Genomic DNA, 22,109 nt, shown 5'->3' with positions numbered 1-22,109 from the left:
TCTATATATATATATATCTAATTTTTTAAAGTTTACTTAATATACCACATGTTAATTTTATTACATTTTTTGCATTCAATATTTCCTTTATTAAGATAACTTAGAATATTGTAAATATTATCTTTGTTTAAAAAACAATTCCTTTGCTTATTAACACCACATAACCCATTACTATATATTTGCCTATATAAATTATCGTAAATTTTTACATTATTTTCATTAACTTTTTTTTTATCTAACACATATTTATTATAATATAATTTAGAATATTGAGGATATATTTTTTCAAATATTAAATCACACGCCTCTTTATAAAATATAAAATTATTACATTTTTTGCAAAAAAATTTACACAAATCTTTACTTGTTTTCATTTCAAAATTTTCAGAAATTCGTATTTTTTTTTTTAAAGAATTCAAAAAATATATATTAATAATAATGATAATTATAAATAATAAATGTTTATTTGTAATCTTAATCTTCTAAAAATTTAACAAAAAAAAAAAAAAAAAAAAAAAGATTTACTCTTTAAATTCTTCAGATGTCTTAATTTATGTTTTACATATTTTATTCTAAGATATTCTGTATTCATATTTTTTTTAATAATTTTATACTGATATATTTTTTAAATGATTATTTATAAAATATTTTTAATCTACATATTTTATAAATATATCATATTCGTATTTATTTTAAAAATTTTGTATTCATTTATCTATTTATAAGTTAATATATTAAAAAAAAAAAAAAAAAAATCAAAATATTTAAAAGAAAAAATATATTAAAAAAAAAAAATAAAATTACTCTATAATAATTTATTAAACTTTTCATTTTTTTTTTTTTTTTTTTTTAATTTTTATATGTATTGATGTTATTTGGTATGATTTTATTCATTTAATTATATTTTTAATAATTGTATGTTAATAGAAATACAATTTATTGTTCCAATGAGTGAAAAAAAAAAGAAATTATTTTGAAAATGCCTAAAAAAAGAAATTGTAAAATATAGGAAATTATGATGACCCCCATTATTTGGATATCATATTTAATAAATGTAATATGCTGTGTTACATTAAGAAACCATTATTTTATTAAATCTTACTATTATTCTAAGATAAAAAATAGAGAAAATAAAATATATGGGATACCTAGAATGTACAGATGGTTAACATCTTATTATCCTACAGTAAGAGAAGAATTAATTAATAATGAAAAGCAAAAAGTGGTTGATATTTTTTATATTGATATGAATGGAGTTATTCATCACTGTACTCATGCCAACAAAGATAAATTACCTATATATGATGAACATCAGTTATTTTCAAATATTTTACAATATTTAAAAAATTTATTTTATTTAATAAAACCAAGAAAGTTAATATATATTGGTGTTGATGGGGTCTCACCAAAAGCAAAAATGAATCAGCAAAGAAAAAGAAGATTTTTAAGTTTATTTAAAATTCATGAAAATATTAATACATCAAATTTATTTAATCCTAATTGTATAACAACAGGAACAGACTTTATGTATAAAATAAACTTATCATTAAATAAATGGTTTAAGATTTTAAAAAAAAAAAAAGTTTTTAATTTTCAAGTTTTATTTTCGGGTTCTGATGTTGCTGGAGAGGGAGAACATAAAATTTTGAAATTTATTAGAGAGGTATATATATATATATATATATATTTTAAAAAAAATATAATATTTTAATATATTTATACATTTATTATTATATTTATTTGTAAACTTTTTTTATTTTTGTTTAGAATTGTAAAAGAGATTCTAATTTTAAAAATTATAATCACTGTATATACGGATTAGATGCTGATCTAATTATGTTATCTTTAGTTACTCATTTAAATAATATATTTATTTTGAGAGATAAATTTAAAATAAATAATGATTCACAAAACAGTATTTTAGAAAATATTGAAAAATCACAAGTGGGACTTAATATATATGATAATATTGCTCCTAGTGAAAATGATAAAAAGGAAGAAACTGTAGAAAAAAGCACTCTAGATGGGGATACTAAAAATAATGATTCGATAGAAGAAAAATTTATAGAAGAGGAATCTTCAGGAAAATATGAGGAAACAAATAAAGAAGAGAGAGATAAAGTTTTAAAAGTTGGTAGTGAACATATTGAAGAATTTGATGGATATAAAAAATACTTCAATAAAATTCATAAATATACTAAAGATTATTATATCAATCATGAATGTTTAAATAGCAATGATTTTGAAGTATTAGATATTTATAAATTACGAAATTCTATAAAAACACAAATAGCTACATATATAAATAAATTAAAAAAAAATAAAAATATAGTTTTTAGTATAAATAGAGTAATTGATGATATAGTTTTCTTATCATTTTTAGTAGGGAATGATTTCCTACCCCATATTCCAAATATTGATATAAATGAAGGATCAATGAATGAAATTTTAAATTCATATATATTTTACATTTATAAATATTCTAATTATATAACATATAAAGATAAGGTACATATACAGAGATTAAAAATTATATTAAAAATTTTGAGTGCACAAGAATTTGAATATTTTAAAAAAAGAGGAATAAATGAAAAAATTTCAGAATTCACAGATGAAAAAAAATATAAAAATTATTATTATCTTCATAAATTTGGTTTTAACGATTCAACAAAAATACAAGAGATTGTAAAAAAATATATAGAAGGATTATTTTGGAATTTGCATTATTATCATTTTGGTTGTGCTAGTTGGTATTGGTAATTTTTTATTTTTTTTTAAATCATTTTTTTAAAATTTAAAAAAAAAAAAATAAATATATAAATCACTACTTGAAAGTTAATATATATATATATGATTAAATTTTTCTAATAAAAATATTTATTTTTTTTTATATTAAATTTATATTAATTTTTTTTTTTTTTTTCTAAGGGAATATCCATATCATTATGCACCTTTATGTAGTGATTTATTAAGTTTTGAAAAATCAGATTTTTTTTTTGAAAAGGTAAAGTATTTTTTCATATTTTTATAAAATTTCAATATACTTTCTATTATACCTGTATAATTTTTTTTTAGGGAAAACCTTATTCTGCCTATACTCACTTAATTAGTGTTCTACCGCAAAAAGATAAAAATCTTCTACCAGATGCATATAAGTAATTAAAATCATACTTCATATTTTTTAATCTTAAATTCATTAAAATTTTTATATAAATTTAATTAACTGTTCCTTTTTTACTTTATTATTTATCTTTTTTTTTTTTTTTTTTTTTTTTTTTTTTTTTTTTTTATAGAAATATTTATGTAGAAGATGAAGTCAAATCGTTTTTCCCAGAAAATGTTAAAATTGACCCAAACGGAAAAAAGTAACTATCTATAAAAAAAAAAAAAAATGTTTTAAAAAGAAAATAAAAATATATTTTTTTTATTTTTTTTTTAGAGAAACATGGGAATACATAGTACACTTGCCTTTTATAAATTGTAATATGATAGATAAAATAATTACGGAAAAAAGTAAAAAAATTTCAAGTCTTAAATTTAAATTAAGGTATTTTTAAAAAAATACAAAGATAAGAAATTAATATACATTCTCTTGAAATATTTATAAAAAAAAAAAAAGGAAACTAAAATTTTATTAAAAAAAAAAAATTTTATAGACAAAAATTTTAATTTTTCTTTTAATAGGGAGTTAAATGGAAGGGAACACAGATATTAATGAAAAAAGAATTTTTTATAAAAAATTTAAAATAAATTATAAAATCTAATAAATAAATATTTTTTAATAAAAAAAAAAGAAAAAAATAAATAAGTAAATTAGATTTTTAAATTAAGAATATTATAGATTTTTAATTAGTTTTTTAAAAATTTTAAAAATAAATTAATAAAAATAAAAAAAAAAAAAAAAAAATAGAGAATATGTGTTTATATGTTATCTCTTATTTTTATCAAGCAACATTAATATTTTTGAATATTCACTATGAGGAATACTTCTAAAAAGGTAAAAAAAAAAAAAAATGTTTTTTTATTTTGTTTAATTTTGTAATTTTATTATTTTTATATAATTTAAAAAATTTATACATATATATATATATATACTAATTTTTAATATTATATTATTTTTTTTTATTAAATTCTTTTTAATTTTTTCTTTTTTTGAATATAACTTACATTTTTTCTAATTGATCTATTTCACTTGTTGTCACCATGATGTCTTTTTTTGGTGATAATGATATATCATCCCTAAAAATATAAGAGAAAATTATTTTATTTTATTTTATTTTATTTTTTTTTTTTTTTTGTTATATTCACTAAACATATATCTTAATGAGAATTTTGAAATATTTTTTATTTTTTTAATTTCACAATATTTTCACTTTTTAAATTATAGCATATATATATATATAGAATACTTTTAAAGCATATATAAGCTACAAAAACGTAGCAATATTATAAAATGAAATAAAACAAATTATGAATATATTAAATGAGATACTATATATTTGTTATAAATTAAAATCAAAGAAAAAAAAAAACATGTATAATGTAAATAAAATATTTCATGTAAATCATAACGAGAATATATATATATATATAATATTTATTTATTTATCGTTTTTTTTTTTTTTTTTTTTTTTCATTTATTACTTATATGAAGAAAATCCAAAAGCATTAGGAGATAAATAATTAAAAGTAAAATTAACTTTATTCTTTAAAAGATTAGTAATGTAATAAATTATATAATTAAAAAAAGAATATTTTTTTAAAAGCATTAAGGAATTAAAATCATAATTTCTGACATATAATCCTTTAGATATATAATAATTTATTATTTCATTAGTTGTTTCATTTAATAATTGAAGAAATTTCACTTTGTTATAATAATATATGTAATATGCCTTTTGTTCAAAATCTTTATTTTTTTTTTTAAAATAATCTAAAAAAGAAATTTTTGAATTATAAAACTCAAACAATTTGTCAACATAATTTATTTCTCTTTTAAGTTCATGCATTATATTCGATGTAATTTTAATTTTTCTAATATTTTCTTTAAATAATTGATATAAATCATTTTTAATTTTTTCTAAGTTATAATCATACTTTTCTAATAAATCTGTTAAAATAATATGTACTAAATAAGAATATTGCCTATTTTTTATTTTTTCTGAATTTTTGTGATATTCTGAATTTTCATTTAATTGAAAACTTGTAAATTGATTTAGTATGTTTTCTACATCTTTAATTATTCTTTTTATATTTATTTTTTTAAGGTCTATATCTAAATTGTTGATTCTAACATCTTTTGTTATCTTTAAATATTCTTGTAATATATTTAATTTAAAATTAGAAAAAAAATTATATAAAAAATAATTTTCATTATATAAATTTTTCAAAGTATCAGGTTTATAATTTTCAAAAAATACATTTTCTTCTTTACTAGAATGAATTTTTTCATTTCTTTTTCTTCTTTTATAATGCTTTTTATTAATTTCTGTGCTTATTTTTTGAATATCAAGCGTATTATCATTTTCAAAACGAAAATTTATTTTAATATATTTATCATACTTTTCTTCCCAATGACATTTTAAAAACATTTTGATGATATTCATAATCTCTGTCTTTTCCTTTTTAATAAATTTATCATCATATTCAGAATCACCATAATTGTATATAATAAATATTAAATTAAAATCATTCTTTTCTTGTTCTAAATAAAATATATAATCTAATGCATTTATAAGATTGTTAAATGAGCTAATATCAAATAAATGCTTATTTAAAACATCATTATAACTAATTGGTATTAAAATAAAATCACATTCATTAATATACTGACAGAAAATTTTCATTTTATCTTTTAAGTATGTTAAATTATTTTCTAAATATTCAAAAGAACTTTCATTTATTGTTGTATTACTATTTTCGTTATTTCCCTTATCAAATTTGATATTTTCTGATTGATTTTTTTCTTCATTTTTTTCAATAAAAGTTCTTTCTATTCTTTTATTATTGTTCTTTAAAATAAGAGGTAAAAAATATACCTTTGTTTTTTTATTAACTTCCTCATATATTTTTATTCCTTCATTTATTGTTTTTGTATATTCATTTTTATTTTTTAATTTCAAATCTTTGCTAACTACACTATATATGTTAAAAAAATTGGAATTTTTTAGCTTAGGTTTTCTTGAACAATTTATTTCATTATATAATAAAAAATAATAGAAAAAAAAAAGAAAAAGAAAAATTTTTTTTTCTACATTATGAATAATTGAAAATTTCATTTTGGTTTTAACTAAAAAAAAGGATAAATAATACCTTAAACCTATAAATATATAGAAATATGTAATATAAGTATATATATATAAATATATAAAATATACATAAAAAAAAAGTTATTCTTTCAAATAAGAACGATATACACATTAAATTTCATAATAGTTTAACAAAAAAAAAAAAAAAAAATTTTTTTTCTGTGTAAGTTTATCTAAAATTTTTTAAAAAACTTTTTTCTAACATAATCATCATATTAATAGAAAAAAAAAATGAAAAAAATTGTGAATACACTTTTAAAATATGAAAAAAAAAAAAAAAAGAAAGAAAAAACAAAATTTGTACATATTATTATTAAAAAATATATTCTTCAAATTATTAAGAATAATTATAAATATTTTAAAAAAACAAAAAAAAAAAAAAAAAAGATTATTCTTTTGTTATAATTTATACTAATTTTATAATTAAACTTTTTTTTATTTTTTTCTTCTTTTTAAATTTATGTTAGATACTGAATAATATTTTATCCGTTTGTTCTTTTTTTTTTTTTAATTTATCTTTTTTCTTTTTTTCAGCGTTATTTTTAAATCTTTTAGTATTTTTAAAATGTATATATTTTAAATCTTTTGAATAATATTCAGGCGTTCTAGGTAATAATGGTTTTTTAATTTTAAAAAAATCTGTTATTTTATCAAATATTTCACGATTTTTCATTCCCAAATAAATTAAAAGTTTTCTTCTTTTGCTAACACACTTAAATAAACCTCTTAAACAAGCAAAATCCTATTTAAAAAAAAAAAAAAAAATTAGACAGTCATATAATAAATATTAAAATCCTATAGGTAAATATAATAATATCATAAAAAAAAAAAAAAATTAAAGATAATATATACACAATTTTATAAACATACTATATATAATGTTTACTTTTTTATTCTTCTTCATATGTTCTGTTAAAAAATAAATCTTAAAAGTTAAAATAATAATTTGTATTTCACTACTTCCACAGTCTTTATCATGCCTCTGAAATAGTTTTCTATATTTTTGAGTAATTAAATCTTTTAATAACTCCTTATATGTGAAAAAAAAAAAAAAAAAAGAAAAAAAAAAAAAGTATATTTTTATATGAATTAAATATCTATAAACAATTTTTTTATTTGGCAAATGTATATTACTGGTTTAATCATTATATCATCTTTATTGAACGAAAACGAACGTTCTAAATGAATGGATTTGCTTTTCTTTAAAATTTCATCTATTTGAACTTTCTGCTTTTCTATATTTTCTTTCAATTTATCATAATTTTTTTTAATATCAGGTTTTATATGTTCTTCATTATTAGTAGTCGTGCTATCATCAAGAGATGACAATTTATCAACTGTATTTTCGTTATAACTACTTTTCTTAAAAAATTTGTTTCCGTTAAATTTCTTTTTATATGTATATTTGGTTGTTCTTTTATTTATGAGAAAATTAATTTTATGACCTAAACAGGTAAAATTTAAAATGAATATAAATAAATACACACACATTTTAAAAAAGGTATATAAATAAAAAATATATTAATATATAGAAATATATATGTTGTATTTAAAATCATACATATTGAACATTATACATATTTCAAATAATATATTTTTTATTTAATTATATAAAATTATATTTTCATTAATAATAAAACTGGAATTATAAAATATGTTTATTTTATATTATTTTTTCTAATCCTACCTACATAGAATCCATTGCAAAATAAAAATTTATATAATATTTGTAAATAAAAAAGTAATGAAATAATTAAACATGATTTAATTTTTTTCATTTAATACTCTTATTCATAATATATATTATTATTACCAAATATATATAAATATAAATATATATATATATATATAACTACATTAGTATATATTTATATCTAAGTAATATATTTTAGAAGTTATTTTCTAGAAACTTCTACTTTTATGTTTTTTTTTTTTTTCTATTATTATTAACAAAACATATACATTATAATAAATAAATATTCTTGCAATTCAGCTAACTCAATGTATATTATTTTTTATATTTTCGTCTTAAATTTTTTTTTTAAATAACACTATAATAAAAAAAAATGAAACAAATAAAAGAAAATTATTAACTATTAAAAGGTTAATTAAAAAATAATATTTTAAAGGAATGAATTTAAATTTAATAAACTATCTTTCGTTTTTATATAAAATGATAATATTAAAAAAAATAATATGAAATAATCTAAATAAGGGATTACACAAAAGCAATTTTTTTCTAAAAAAATATTTTTTATAAGGTGACAAAACTTTACAAGAAAAATTTCATTTTTTCGTATTTTACAATTCTTATAAAAATAAAAAAGATAACTTCAAAAATGTATAATTTTACTTGTAAATAGCAATATGTCTGACCTTATAAACAATAAAAATGTTTTTATCATTTTTCCTTTTTCTTTTTTGTAGGTTATAAAAAATATAAAATTATAAATATTTCAAAACATATAAAAAAGAAAAATGTATAACAGCTTTATAAATGTTAGTAAATATATTTTTTTTTAATTATATAAATTGTTTTTAAAAATATATTTTGAGTTATAGGGAAAGAGATACATTTAAAAATATAAAGTTTGTTCACATAAAATAATTAAAAATATTTTTGAGAATTAGTTTTTTTTTTATTTAATAAGGAAAATTATATTATTTTTTAAAAAATTTTGAAGATATATTTGATATATATACCAATAAAATTGTATATTAACAAGAAAAGTGTTAAGATAAAAATTATTTTAGAAATTACAAACATATATATATATATTTTGAAGAAAAAATTTTTTTTTTATAAGTTAGATTTTAAATTTATTTAAATGAATTTATTATTTATATAAAAAATTAGTTTTATGTAATAATCAGGATTGTACTACAGTTTATAAAAATCAAATAAATTATAAAATATTATTTTTTCAAAAAATTTATTAGTTGTGAAATTTATTTCTTTAAACATTCAATAAAACGCATATATATAAAGTTTGAGTATCTTTTATAACATTTTAAAGAAATCTACATTTTAAATGAAACATTATTGTAGCTATTATAAAAATTTTAATGATATAATATTTTAATGTAAATTTTCATTTAAAGCTACAAATTTTAATCATGTAGAAAATTTAAAATATAATTACGTTTGACAATAATATACTTATGGAATTATATGTATAATTTCCATTACTTTAACGTTTTTTTTTTTTTTTTTTTTTTTTTTTTTTTTTTTTATTTTATATTAGGAATTATAATTTTTTTTTTTTTTTTTTTTGTTTTTACATTTGTATCAATTTTCTTATAAAATGCAAATAAATTTAGCAAACATTAACAGTACAGGTGAAACAAAAAAGGAAAGAGTAAATATACACAGTCATATTAAAGGGCTTGGTGTGAATACAAATATATATATGCATGAAAATGAGGTGAATTTAAGCGATGAAAAATATTCCATGTTTTTTGATAATACCTGTGGTTTAGTAGGGCAGTATAAAGCAAGAGAAGCATCATTATTTCTTGTTGATTTAATTAAAAAAAAAAAATTAGCAGGAAAATGTATTTTATTAGCTGGTCCAAGTGGAAGTGGGAAAAGCGCATTAGCAATAGGAATAAGTAGAGAAATTAATAAAAAAATGCCATTTGTATTTTTATCAGGATCAGAAGTGTATAGTAATGAAATAAAAAAAACGGAAGTTATACTTGAGGCATTTAGAAAAAGTATACACATAAAAATAAAAGAAGAAAAATTAGTATATGAAGGTGAAGTAGTAGATATGGTTGTTGAAGAAAATGAATGCTTATATTCATTAAACAAAGCAAAACAAATTAATGCAATTATTATTACATTAAAAGCAGTTAAAGGATCAAAAACACTAAGATTAGCCCCCAAAATACACGAACAAATAGTTAGAGAAAAAATAAAAATAGGAGATGTTATCTACATTGAAACGAACACAGGTCATGTAAAGAGATTAGGAAGATGCAATGCATATTCAAAAGAATTTGATATTGAATTTGATGAATATGTTTCTTTACCTAAAGGAGAAGTTCATAAAAAAAAAGAAGTCGTTCAACAAATTTCTTTACATGATATTGATTTAGCAAATGCAAACCCAACTGTTGGAGAAGATTTAGCATCCGTTTTAAATTCCTATTTGCGCCCCAAAAAAACAGAAATAACAGAAAAATTAAGAGTTGAAATTAATAAAACTGTAAATAAATTTTTAGAAATGGGTTTAGCTGAGATTATTCCAGGTGTCTTATATATTGATGAAGCGCATATGTTAGATATTGAATGTTTTTCTTACTTAAATAGAGCAATTGAATCTCCACTTGCACCCATAGTTATTATGGCAACAAATAGAGGAATATGTACAGTTAAAGGAACAGATAATATTGAGCCACACGGAATACCAGTGGATTTATTAGATAGATTAATTATTATAAAAACTTTTCCTTACACACTAAAAGAAATAGTACAAATATTAGCCTTACGTGCACATACTGAAAAAATAAATATCAGCGAAGAAGGAATGAATTATTTAGCTAAAATTGGTATTCAATCTTCCTTACGTTTTGCAATGTTACTATTAGAACCATCTAGAATATTAGCTAGTCTTGAAGGAAAATCAATAATTGATATAAAACATATTGAGCAAGCTGATGAATTGTTCATGGATGCCAAAACATCTGCACATAGAGTTGCTGAACAATCAAATAAATTTGTTAATTAAGTTATTTTCTATAACATTTTATGAAGTATTTTTTTTTTTTTTTTTTTTTTTTTTAATAATTTCCTTATATATCTATTTTTGTTCATATACATTTTATATATTTTTTTTTATTGGAATACTATTTTTTTTTTTTTTTCACATATATATATGTGGATTTATTTTTGTTGCAACCTTTCTCCTATTTATTTATAAAGTATTTTTTGTTCTCATCTTTTTTTTATTTCTTTTTTTTGATATTAGTTGTCTAATACAATTTTAATTTTATAAAAAATTGAAAATTTTTTTTTAATATACTTTAAAATATACAAAATTATTCTTTTTATTCACTTTTAATATTAATTTTTTAAACCTTTTACTCACGTATCATTTAAATCTTTCTTTTTTTAATCAGATTATTGCAAAATATAAGAAGTGAAAAAAAAAAAATGTTATGAAGATACTTAAATAAGGAAAATTTAGATAAAGTAAATTAGGTGAAGTTACCAAAATTTTAGATAAAATATTATATGAAAAAAGCAATTATTATGTATACTATTCATATCAGATACAAAATCAACATATATTAAACATATAAAATAACAAATAAATATTTTTATTTAAAGGAAAAACAAGACAACGAAAAAATTTAAAAGTATTAATTGAAGAAAATGTTGCAGTGATTGCTTTTATTATGAAAAAAGTTTAAGCGTTGAAGAAGTTTATGAATTACTAAAAATATAGATTTACTGACTTTATGCTACTCATTGTTTTAGAATATATATTATAGTTTTTATATTTCAAATTTTATTATATGTATATTAAATTCATAATAAGAAGATTATTTTTACAGAAAAATAGAAGAAATATTTTAAATATATTAAATTTATTATTATGTTGTTTTTTACAACAAAAATTAAACATGGAAAAAACTTAAATTATTTAAAATATAAAAAAATATGATAAAAGCAAATTAATTAAAATAAAAAAAGTATGAAAAATTTAAACTTATATCTAGGTGCATATGTGAAAAATTTAAATATTCTATGAATAGTTTATTCTCTATAAAAATTTAAATAATAAATTTTCTATAGTAAAAAAATAATCAAAAAAATAATGGCAGAAATATTTATATAATATAGTTATCCTATAAAAAAAGTATACAAGAAAAAATATGTAAAACACAAATAAATAATTTTATTTAATACAGAGTTAAACTGAAGACTATTTTTATACATATTAATAAATATTATCTTATTAATCTCTTAAGAAATTTTGATATTTAGAAAACATATTTTATAGAGATGCAATTGTTTTTACTTCTGGTTTAAAAGTAAATATAAAAATTTAAACAAATCATATTTTAAGTTAATTTGAACTTCTGTAAGTTTATAATTGTAATTGTGGCAATTAAATTTATTAGATTATTTATTTGAAAATATGTTTTATTACTTTTTCATTTTGTCTTTTTATTAAGTTTAATATATAAAGATATGAAATATACATTATTCACAAGTAATTTTTATTGCAATTAGGTAATTTTTATCATTTGATGTTGGGTCAAAAATAAATAAAAAAAAGTTTAAGAGATATAATTTAAAAAAAAAGTAAGAAAAAAAAAAATAATAATAATAAAAATAAACATCTTTGATAATTAATAATTAATATTTTATAAGTGAAAAACAAATATTGTGGATTATTAAAGTAATAAAAAGGAAAAACTTTTAGTTTTATATTATTTTATTTAAGTATATTACTTATAAGGACTACCCTTTATAACTTAAGATTTTTTTACGTAATTCAGGATATAATTTAATAATTTTAATAGATTTGCATGAATATTAATACAAAAAAAAAAAAAAAAAAAAAATAGATAAAATAATTAAAATATATTTTTATTTTAAAATCTGCTAAATTAGTTAATGGTATCATAAACATAAAATAAATATAATAGACACAAATATGAATGAGGCATAATCATTCTTCTTAAGGGAATTTTAAAATTAAAAATTATAAATGTATTAAAATAAAATGAAAAATGAAAAAAAAAAAAAAAACTCTATATTAATATTATTGAAGTTGTATCTTAAAATATTGAAATATAATTTTTTAATTATGATATTATCGAAAAGCAAAAAAATCTAAAAAAAAATAATATAATAAAAATTTGCAAAATGGAAAAATCTAAAAAATATTATTACAACATAATAATAGTTATAAATAAGAGATTTAGATAAAAGCATGGTAAAAAAGTGAATGCTTATGATTATAAATTTTTATGTAAGTACTAAGGTGTATTATATAACTATAAAGAAGATATATAATAATTTTAATCTTTTTTTTTTTTTAACTATTAATTGTATTTTTAGAAAAACATAAAAATTATTCTAAAAATTTTTTTGTTAAGGAGCATAAGAAATATGAGATAATTAAAAATAAAAATCTACTTTTTTCTTGTAGGTCTAAAACATTTTTTGTAAAATTTATTTCTTATGCTTTTACTTTGTGAATTCTTTATTTTTATTTTTCATATAATTAGGAATATTAAAATATTGAATATAAGATTAAGTATTAATAATAAAATAAGTAAAAAAAATAAAATGAAACAAAATAAGGAATGGAAAAAAATATTATAGTAAAAAGGAAAAGTGAGAAATAAACAATTTCAAATAATCTTTAATGATATATAATAAAAATTAATATAACAAAAAAAAAAAAAAAAATGTATTATTTTGTAAAAAATTATTAAAAGATTATGAAAATTAATAAAAAAAAAAAAAATATTATTAATAATGGGATTAACAAATAGTTAAACAAGGATTAACATAATGAAAAATTTTAAGTAAAAAGTATGGTGTTCCCTGAAATTTATTCTACCAAACATGAGCTATTTTAAGTGACAACATCGACGAAACCAAAAAAAATCCTGATGAAAGAAATCCAAAAATTGAACCGAAAACAAGTCGAGCACAGTACTTACTTCCATAATGACAATGTATTTTTGTGTAAAAATATGTCAATATAATAAAAGTCATTATGCAAGCAACAAACATGCACGCTGTACTTACTCCATAGGAAAAAACAAGATCTCTCGAATTCTTCATGCTGGGAATCAAAAAGGTAATTATAGTATAAATTGTAAAAGCACCTCCTAAAAATATAAAGCATCCAACCACTCCTGTTAATTCATTAAATGTTCCTGCTACTGCAAATAAAAGACTTGAAGCTATTAACCCAAATATGGAAGTGGCTATATCTCTACTTATTGCCATTTTGTTATTAATATTTTATTTCATTACAAGTTTAAATATTCTAAGTGAAATTTTAGTTGTTTAAAGAAGATTTATGCTGGTTTTAATTTTTCATGTAATTGTAAATATTCCTTTTTTGTTATTTTTTCATTTTATAATAAAATAATACTCCAATAATAAAATAGATGCTATTAAATTGAAAAAAAAAAAAAAAAAAAATGAAAATTAAAAATATCTAATATATTATATTAGAACCTTACATTAAATTAATTTATTTTTAAAAAATTATTATAAAGAAATTACTAAATGCTAATTTTCAATTTTTTTTTATGAACAAATAAAAAAAATGTAAATTTACAGCTATAAAAATTTTTTTTTTTTTTTTATTAACAACAATAAGAATGGATATATACATACAGCTATAAAATTACATTTTTTTTTTTTTTTTTTTTGCCTTCTTTAATAAAAAAAGACACACAAGTAAATATAATATTTAATTTTTTTTTTAAAGATATATTAGCCTTAATGCTTTTTCTCTTACAATTTTATGCTTTCATAAACTATTATTTATACAACACAAAATAACAAATAGTAAAATTTTTTATTTTTTATATAAACAATTTGTTATACATGTTATTTAAGAAAAAGATTTAAAATAGGAAAATGTCTCCAAAAGTTTTTTGGAAATAAGCTTTTTTTTTATTAAATTTTTAATAATAGGCTATTTATTATATGTTCATATATTTTTTTTGTTCTTTTTTTTAGACAATACTTAATAAAAATTTATTATAAATACTCTTTATAAAAAAAAAAAAATATATAAAAATATTTTATAATTTCTTAAGTTACATTAATCTTATAGATGAAATAAAATAGAAATGAAAAAATGATATATCTAAATATTTTTTCTTTTAAATTAAAAGGAAAAATACTTTTCCATATTTAAGAAGATATAATTTAAAATTCTATAGTTGTTAAAAAAACACCTATATTTATATGAAAAAATTTATACATATATGTACATATAGATTCTTACTAAAAATGTAAAAAAATAAAATAATACAATAAGGGTAAATAAAATATAACGTATAAAAAAATATGTAACATAAAATGATATGTAATTTAAACTATGCTGCATCCATCTCTTTATAATTATTATTTTATAATTTATTATTTTTTTTTTTTAATATCTTTTTAATATATAGTGATAATGAAATAATTTTCTATTGAATTTTTAAAATGATTATTATATAAAATGAAATTATAAAATCTCAAAAATATTTGAAAAAACAATATTAAAAAATATTAAATTAATGACCATACAATTTTTATCTTTGTTGAATACTTTGATTACTTTTTATAAAATAAAAAAGGAAAAAAGTTTGTATAATTTTTTAAAGTTATATTTAAATTTGATTTATAAAATTAAAAAATTAAATCATTACTATAATTAAAATTTAAAAATAAAAAATATGTTGGTTAAAAGAAACAAATAATAAAAAGTATAAATACAAAAGGAAAGTATTGTATATATATATATAATATATTAAATTCATAATAAATAAACATGAATATATATTCTTCTTTAAGGAGAAATAAATATAAAAGAGTGCATTCTCAATTAAAAAAAGGAATGAAAAAAAAAAAAAAAATAGAAATATTAAATTTACTCCCAGTTTGTAATCATGATTTATCTTGAATTTGCTGTTATCTTCTGTCTTAAAAGGAAGAAAAACTATAAATTACTTTTGCATCTAGTAAGCTCCTTCTTTGTCACACATGAATTTAAAGTGATCACTAAATAAAATAAATTTATTACATATTATATATATTAATATAATTTTAAAGAATATAAATGAAAAAAAAAACCTTATTTAATATATTTTATAAACGTATTTTTTTAAAATTCATTTACCCCATGAATTTATTCATAATGGTTTGCATCTGTATATTCACTCTAGCGAATTCCATATTCTTTAAAGGGAAAAAAAAAAATATATTATGTGATTAATAAGAATTATATGGAAAAATAAAAAGAATAATTTTTATTTATATATAGTAATTTCTTAAATATACAACAGCAATACAAAATATTTATGTAGAGTTTAGTATATACTTAAGAAATTTTTTTTTAATTAAAATAAATAAGAATCTAATATTAAATAATTATATTAAAATATATATATATATATATTTTTATTTTTAATTTATAATTTATACTGAAGTTAAGGCATATTGTTGAGTTGCAATAGATGCTTCCACATCTTCCGAAGTTAAATTGAACTCTTCTTCTACTTTTGCACTTACAATTGATTGAATTACTGCAAAAAAAAAAAAAAAAAATAAAATAAAATAAGTATATATAAATAAATAATATAAAATGATGAAAAATTATAAAAATGTAAATTAAATGAAAATGGGATATTTACAAAAAATAGAGACATTTTAATTAATTAAAAAATTCAAGCTTATATTATTTACCTAATGCTATTAATTTGGGGTCTAATTCATTTTTATTCGGAATTTTTTTAAATTCTGGGTCAATTTTGTATAATTCATTCAACATAAAATGATGTATTTCAATTATTTTATCAACACTCAATGTTGGTGCATCAGACATAGTAGCATAATAACTAAAACAATAAAAATAAAACATTAATGTATTTTTTATTATATAATTATAATGAAAAGATAAAAAAAAAAATTTATATACATTTATATTTATGTATATTTATTTTTTTGATTTTTCATTACTTTTCTTGGGATGACATAAGTTTTGAAACTGTTTCTTTTACTTCTAAAATAATAAGAAATATGTAATTTATTTATGGATATTATTTTTCATTTTTGCATGAAGAAAACAAAATAAAAAATAAAAGGAAAATGTGAAAAAAAAGAGAGGAACATATGAACAAAAAAAATATTATTTTATGTACCTGGATCAAAATGATAACTTTCAACAACTTTATCAAATTCTGGCATTTCGATTTGATATTTTCCTAATGGATCTATTGTATTATATGTTTTTGCTACATTATAAACAGCCATAAAACTAAGAAAAATTAAATAAATAAATATATATATATATATATTTATATATAAATATATATATATATGTATATAAATATTTATTTATTTTCTCACTCATAGTTATTATTTTTGGCAACTACTATAAGATCTTTTACTATATTCTTCATGTCTGATTGTAATTTTAGCATTTCATTTAATAATTGAAGTAAATCTTCTCTTGTCATCTATAAATATTATTATTGTTTTAATTTTATTTATATTTTAATATAATAACATATATAAAATTATTTCTAAATTTATTATCATATACATATATATATATTAATTTTATTTTTTACCGAATCTCCTTTTATTATTTTATTGGAATCTTTCGTTGTTTTATTGTCTTTTTTTTTTTTCTCATTTTTTTCATCATCCTTTTCATCATGATTTTCTTCATCTCTCATTAGCATATAAGTTAAAGCAACAACTGCTGCTGCTCCACCTTTAAAGTTTTATATATATAAAAATTAAAAATATGTTAAAATAAAAAAATTAATTATAAAAAATCTCATGTTTTTTTTTTTTTTTTTTATTTCTCTTTTTAAATTTGATATACATTTGATTTACACTTATACTTTTAAAATATAAAAACATATCATTTAATATCCATATAAAATATTAAAATCGTTAATTTTCATAAATATATAAAATAAAAAAATTAATAGCTAAAAAATTCTATATTTGTTTTTACCTGCTAAACTTAATGCTTTTTTCCAGTTCATTTTTTTTAAAATAATTTAAGAATTTAAGAAATAATTATCTTTTTATGTTCCTTTTAATAACATATAGATGTAAAATTAAATATATAAGTATTTTTTTTTTCTTTTTACTCTCTATATTATTAACTTTAAATACTTTGCTATTTTAAAAGCAATTTAATATAAAATATATAAAATAAGAAAAAATGTTTATTTAATTTTTATAAATTTAATTTTTTATTTTTTTTCTATTTATATAATAAATTTTTTTATAAATTATAGTATTAGTAGTTAAAGAAATTCTTTTTAAAAATATATAAATACAATAACATTAAAAAAAAATTGTTTCATTTTAATATTTTTTTTTTTTTTTTTTTTTTTTGAAAAAAAAAATGTATTCAAAAGAAAAAAAAAATTATTTAGAATAATATAAATTATAAAAAAAAAAAAAAAATAGCAATAATTTAAAATAAAAAAAAAAAAAAATTATTGAAATATTTATATATACAACTATACAAAAGAAAAAAATACTTATAACAAATACTTAAAGGAATAATGAATACATTATGAAGGTTTTAAAGAGAAAAAAATATATATTCTAGTAAAAAAAAAAAAAAAATAACATATGTAAAATTAGATAAAATAAAAAGAAATAGAATAATGTATAATAGAATAGAATAAAGCAAAAACTATGTTTAACACTTTTTAATTAATAAATAAATATAAAAAAAAGAAAATAATAAAATACTAGTAAATATATTCATACACATAATAAAAAAGTAATATTTTATTATTTTTATAGATAAATGATAACACATATTTTTATATAATTTTTTATAGTTTTTTATAAAATTCTAATGAAAAAAAATATAAAGACTAATAAACATTTACTCCCCTATAACTTTGTATGTAACATTTTTTTTAATTATATTTTTCAAAAAAAAAAAAAAAAATTTTTTGATAATATATATGAACATATAAGAAAAAAAAAGAAAGTTTAATTAAATATTATTTTTTATTTTTACTAATGAAATATATATATATAAAGGTAAAAAAAAAACTATTTATAAAAGCAAAAGATTAAAAATTTATCTCCGAAAAAGTAAAAAAATAAGTGATAAGGAAGATATATTAAAAACAAGTATGATAAATTTTTCATACATTAAAATGAAGAAGATTATTTTTATGCAAAAAAAAAAAAAAAAAAAAAAAAAAAAAATAAATTATTTAAGTATTAAGATATATATATAAATTATTCAAACATAAAAAAACTAAACAAAATATATATATATATATATATATATGTATTTGTACTTAAAATTTTATTTTATATTATCCCTTTATAACTGCTATTGGTTTTAAACGAAAGCATTTATTTGATATTCCTGCATCATGACAAGTTTGAACAACTTCTGAAACATTTTTATATGACTCTGGTGCTTCTTCCATGATTAATTTAGGAGAAGCTACCCTTATTGATATGTTTTCTTCTTTTAATTTATTAAGAACATCTATATAATTTAATGTATTTCGGCTTTTATTTCTACTTAATGCTCTACCTGCACCATGGCAAGTTGATCCAAAAGTAGCTTGCATTGCTTTTTCAGTTCCTGTTAATACATATGAATATGTACCCATTGTACCACCTATTAATATTGGTTGACCGCAATATTGATAATCTAAAGGTACTAATGGATGAAATGGAGGAAAAGCTCTTGTAGAACCTTTTCTATGAACTAATAAGTTTTTTACTTTTCCATCAACAAAATGTTCTTCAATTTTGGCTATATTATGAGAAACATCATATATCACATGCATATCTAAATCATCTGGAGACTGATTAAACATTTTTGAAAAAGTCTGTCTTGCTAGAAAAGTCATAGAAGACCTATTAATCCATGCAAAATTACAAGCAGAACCCATAGCTTTTAAATAATTTTGTCCTTCTTTTGAGTAAATAGGTGTACAAGCCAACTGTTTATCGATTACATTTATTTTATATTTGTTCATACTTTTTTCCATTTCTATTAATGCATCAGTGGCTATTTGATGTCCTAGTCCCCTGCTACCTGAATGAATCATAATACATACTTGGTTTTTTTTTTCAATACCCATTAATTTAGCACTTCTTTTATCATAAATCTCATCTACTATTTGAATTTCTGCATAATGATTTCCTGCTCCTAATGTTCCCATTTGAGTTATTCCTCTTTTTTTTGCTCTAACGGATACGTAATTGCTATCTGCATATAAACTTCTTCCATTATCTTCACAGTTTAATTTATCTTCAATCCATGAATATCCTTCCCTAACACACCAATCCATACCTAAACATAAAGCATCATCTAAATTCTCTTGATTACATAAAATAAAACCCTGTGAACCAACTCCTACAGGTATATGATTGAATAAAGATTGCGTTAATTCTTCTTGTTTCGGTTTTATGTCATCATAAAATAAATTAGTTCTAATTAAACGAACACCGCAATTTATATCAAATCCTACTCCTCCTGGAGATACTATTGCTTCTTCTTTGTTCATATCAAAAGCTGCTACATTCCCAATAGAGAAACCATAACCTGCATGAACGTCAGGTAATGCAATGGATGCTTTTACTATTCCTGGCAATGTAGACACATTAGCTATCTGCATTACTGCTGGTAAAAAAGTAGAACATCTATTTTGTTCATATGTTTTTATTTCATCATCTATTAATAATTTTAATCTTTCATTTACATAAATATGACCTTCTACATTCATATTTTGAACTAACCCTTTATTTATTTTATATAAATTTTTTTCCTTTGTTTTTTCAATATAACTAAACACATTGTCACCTCTTTTTTGTGACTTCATTTTCTCTCTAAAAATAAAGAATATATAAGAAAGAAATTAATATTAAAAATATAAATATATTTATATATGAGTATATGAATATATATATTAAAGTATATAATTAAATTAATATAAACAATATTAATTTAACATGCAATTTTATTAAATTGTAAAATCAGTATATATGTTTCAATTCAAAATAAATAATATTTTCTCACTATATTACACATTTATGAGCATACATTTTTTCACAAAAAAAAAAAAATAAAATAAAATAAAATAATGTTTGTTTATAAAATAATAAAATTTTCATAAAAACTTGTTCAGTTCTGCTATTTTTTTCCAATGTTTTACCTATTATTTAATTCATACGGTATATATTATTTGATATTTATTTTATTTCAATAAATTTGAAAATAAAATGTTATTTTAATTTTATTAATACTAAATTTTTTTTAATAGTTTCTAAGGTTTCCAAATTAAAATCCATATATTAATCATTTTTTTTTAAATTATAAATTTTATTTATATATATATATTTTTTTTTTTAATACATTTTTTTTTTTTTTTTTTTTTTCATTTTCAATTTATATAAAAATATTATTTTAATTTTATTGTATTTAAAGTTTTTCCTTTTTTTTTTATTCTTAAAATTTAGTTACTAAAATAAAATTTTATAAGAAATTTATTTAAATTATATATCTATAAAATATGTGAATAATATTAAAATATTTATATAGATGTACACTTGTGTTAAAAAAAAGTTTATTATCCCAATTAAAAAGTTAAAGTTTACAAGATAAAATTCGTAGAAGTAAAATTTAATTATCTTTAATCATGAATATTATTAATTACCGTAAGCTTAATATCATATAATGGTATTCTGAATTACATTTTCTTATGATTATTGTTTAGTTCATTTTTTTTTTAATAAAATTATTATGTATTATTTCCTTTTTAACTTCATAAATGTATTTAAAATGTTTAATTTTTTAACATTTACTAGTCTAACAAATGTTAGTTAACATTAATGCAGTTTATAGAAGCGTATAATTGAAAAAAGTTCTTTTCTTATAATGGAAACAGTGAATTTTATTTTCTGTTTATATCACAAAAACATTGAATAAGTTAATTTTTAAACATTGTTTTATTTAATATGGTCTCAAACGTTGCATGTTACATTTATTATTTTTATTTTAAATATTTTATTTATAAATTTAAATGTTAAATAAATAT

The 22,109-nt window shown here is 17.4% G+C and overlaps 8 protein-coding genes across 8 annotated transcripts; 2 read left to right on the top strand and 6 right to left on the bottom strand.

The window, feature by feature from the left end:
• Positions 1–32: 32 nt before the first annotated feature.
• Positions 33–374, bottom strand: PGAL8A_00333700 (conserved Plasmodium protein, unknown function; the record flags this gene model as incomplete). Its single annotated transcript, XM_028672368.1, has 1 exon — positions 33–374. One exon carries the CDS (start codon positions 372–374, stop codon positions 33–35), a length of 342 nt encoding a protein of 113 aa, XP_028528927.1.
• A 641-nt stretch (positions 375–1,015) lies between these two features.
• PGAL8A_00333600 (exonuclease, putative) lies at positions 1,016–3,715 on the top strand (the record flags this gene model as incomplete). Its single annotated transcript, XM_028672367.1, has 7 exons — positions 1,016–1,663; positions 1,768–2,756; positions 2,929–3,004; positions 3,076–3,155; positions 3,294–3,365; positions 3,440–3,547; positions 3,685–3,715. The coding sequence occupies 7 exons, from the start codon at positions 1,016–1,018 to the stop codon at positions 3,713–3,715; spliced, it is 2,004 nt and encodes a 667-aa protein (XP_028528926.1).
• A 213-nt stretch (positions 3,716–3,928) lies between these two features.
• Positions 3,929–6,278, bottom strand: PGAL8A_00333500 (conserved Plasmodium protein, unknown function; the record flags this gene model as incomplete). The annotated part of the gene is made up of 3 exons (XM_028672365.1): positions 3,929–3,989; positions 4,168–4,239; positions 4,645–6,278. 3 exons carry the CDS (start codon positions 6,276–6,278, stop codon positions 3,929–3,931), a joined length of 1,767 nt encoding a protein of 588 aa, XP_028528925.1.
• A 493-nt stretch (positions 6,279–6,771) lies between these two features.
• Positions 6,772–8,086, bottom strand: PGAL8A_00333400 (apicoplast ribosomal protein S15 precursor, putative; the record flags this gene model as incomplete). The annotated part of the gene is made up of 4 exons (XM_028672364.1): positions 6,772–7,050; positions 7,195–7,338; positions 7,443–7,753; positions 7,996–8,086. The coding sequence occupies 4 exons, from the start codon at positions 8,084–8,086 to the stop codon at positions 6,772–6,774; spliced, it is 825 nt and encodes a 274-aa protein (XP_028528924.1).
• Positions 8,087–9,613: 1,527 nt separating this feature from the next.
• On the top strand, positions 9,614–11,041 carry PGAL8A_00333300 (RuvB DNA helicase, putative; the record flags this gene model as incomplete). Its single annotated transcript, XM_028672363.1, has 1 exon — positions 9,614–11,041. The coding sequence occupies one exon, from the start codon at positions 9,614–9,616 to the stop codon at positions 11,039–11,041; it is 1,428 nt and encodes a 475-aa protein (XP_028528923.1).
• A 2,849-nt stretch (positions 11,042–13,890) lies between these two features.
• Positions 13,891–14,289, bottom strand: PGAL8A_00333200 (conserved Plasmodium protein, unknown function; the record flags this gene model as incomplete). The annotated part of the gene is made up of 1 exon (XM_028672362.1): positions 13,891–14,289. One exon carries the CDS (start codon positions 14,287–14,289, stop codon positions 13,891–13,893), a length of 399 nt encoding a protein of 132 aa, XP_028528922.1.
• Positions 14,290–16,022: 1,733 nt separating this feature from the next.
• PGAL8A_00333100 (conserved Plasmodium protein, unknown function) lies at positions 16,023–18,062 on the bottom strand (the record flags this gene model as incomplete). The annotated part of the gene is made up of 9 exons (XM_028672361.1): positions 16,023–16,065; positions 16,184–16,242; positions 16,489–16,589; positions 16,750–16,901; positions 17,023–17,065; positions 17,205–17,320; positions 17,413–17,522; positions 17,637–17,782; positions 18,032–18,062. 9 exons carry the CDS (start codon positions 18,060–18,062, stop codon positions 16,023–16,025), a joined length of 801 nt encoding a protein of 266 aa, XP_028528921.1.
• A 1,308-nt stretch (positions 18,063–19,370) lies between these two features.
• On the bottom strand, positions 19,371–20,894 carry RTCB (tRNA-splicing ligase RtcB, putative; the record flags this gene model as incomplete). Its single annotated transcript, XM_028672360.1, has 1 exon — positions 19,371–20,894. The coding sequence occupies one exon, from the start codon at positions 20,892–20,894 to the stop codon at positions 19,371–19,373; it is 1,524 nt and encodes a 507-aa protein (XP_028528920.1).
• Positions 20,895–22,109: the final 1,215 nt, after the last annotated feature.

The sequence above is a fragment of the Plasmodium gallinaceum genome (genome assembly GCF_900005855.1).
Source record: "Plasmodium gallinaceum strain 8A genome assembly, contig: PGAL8A_v1_98, whole genome shotgun sequence".
Lineage (NCBI taxonomy): Eukaryota > Apicomplexa > Aconoidasida > Haemosporida > Plasmodiidae > Plasmodium > Plasmodium gallinaceum.
This window is presented reverse-complemented; position numbering and strand designations above follow the sequence as displayed.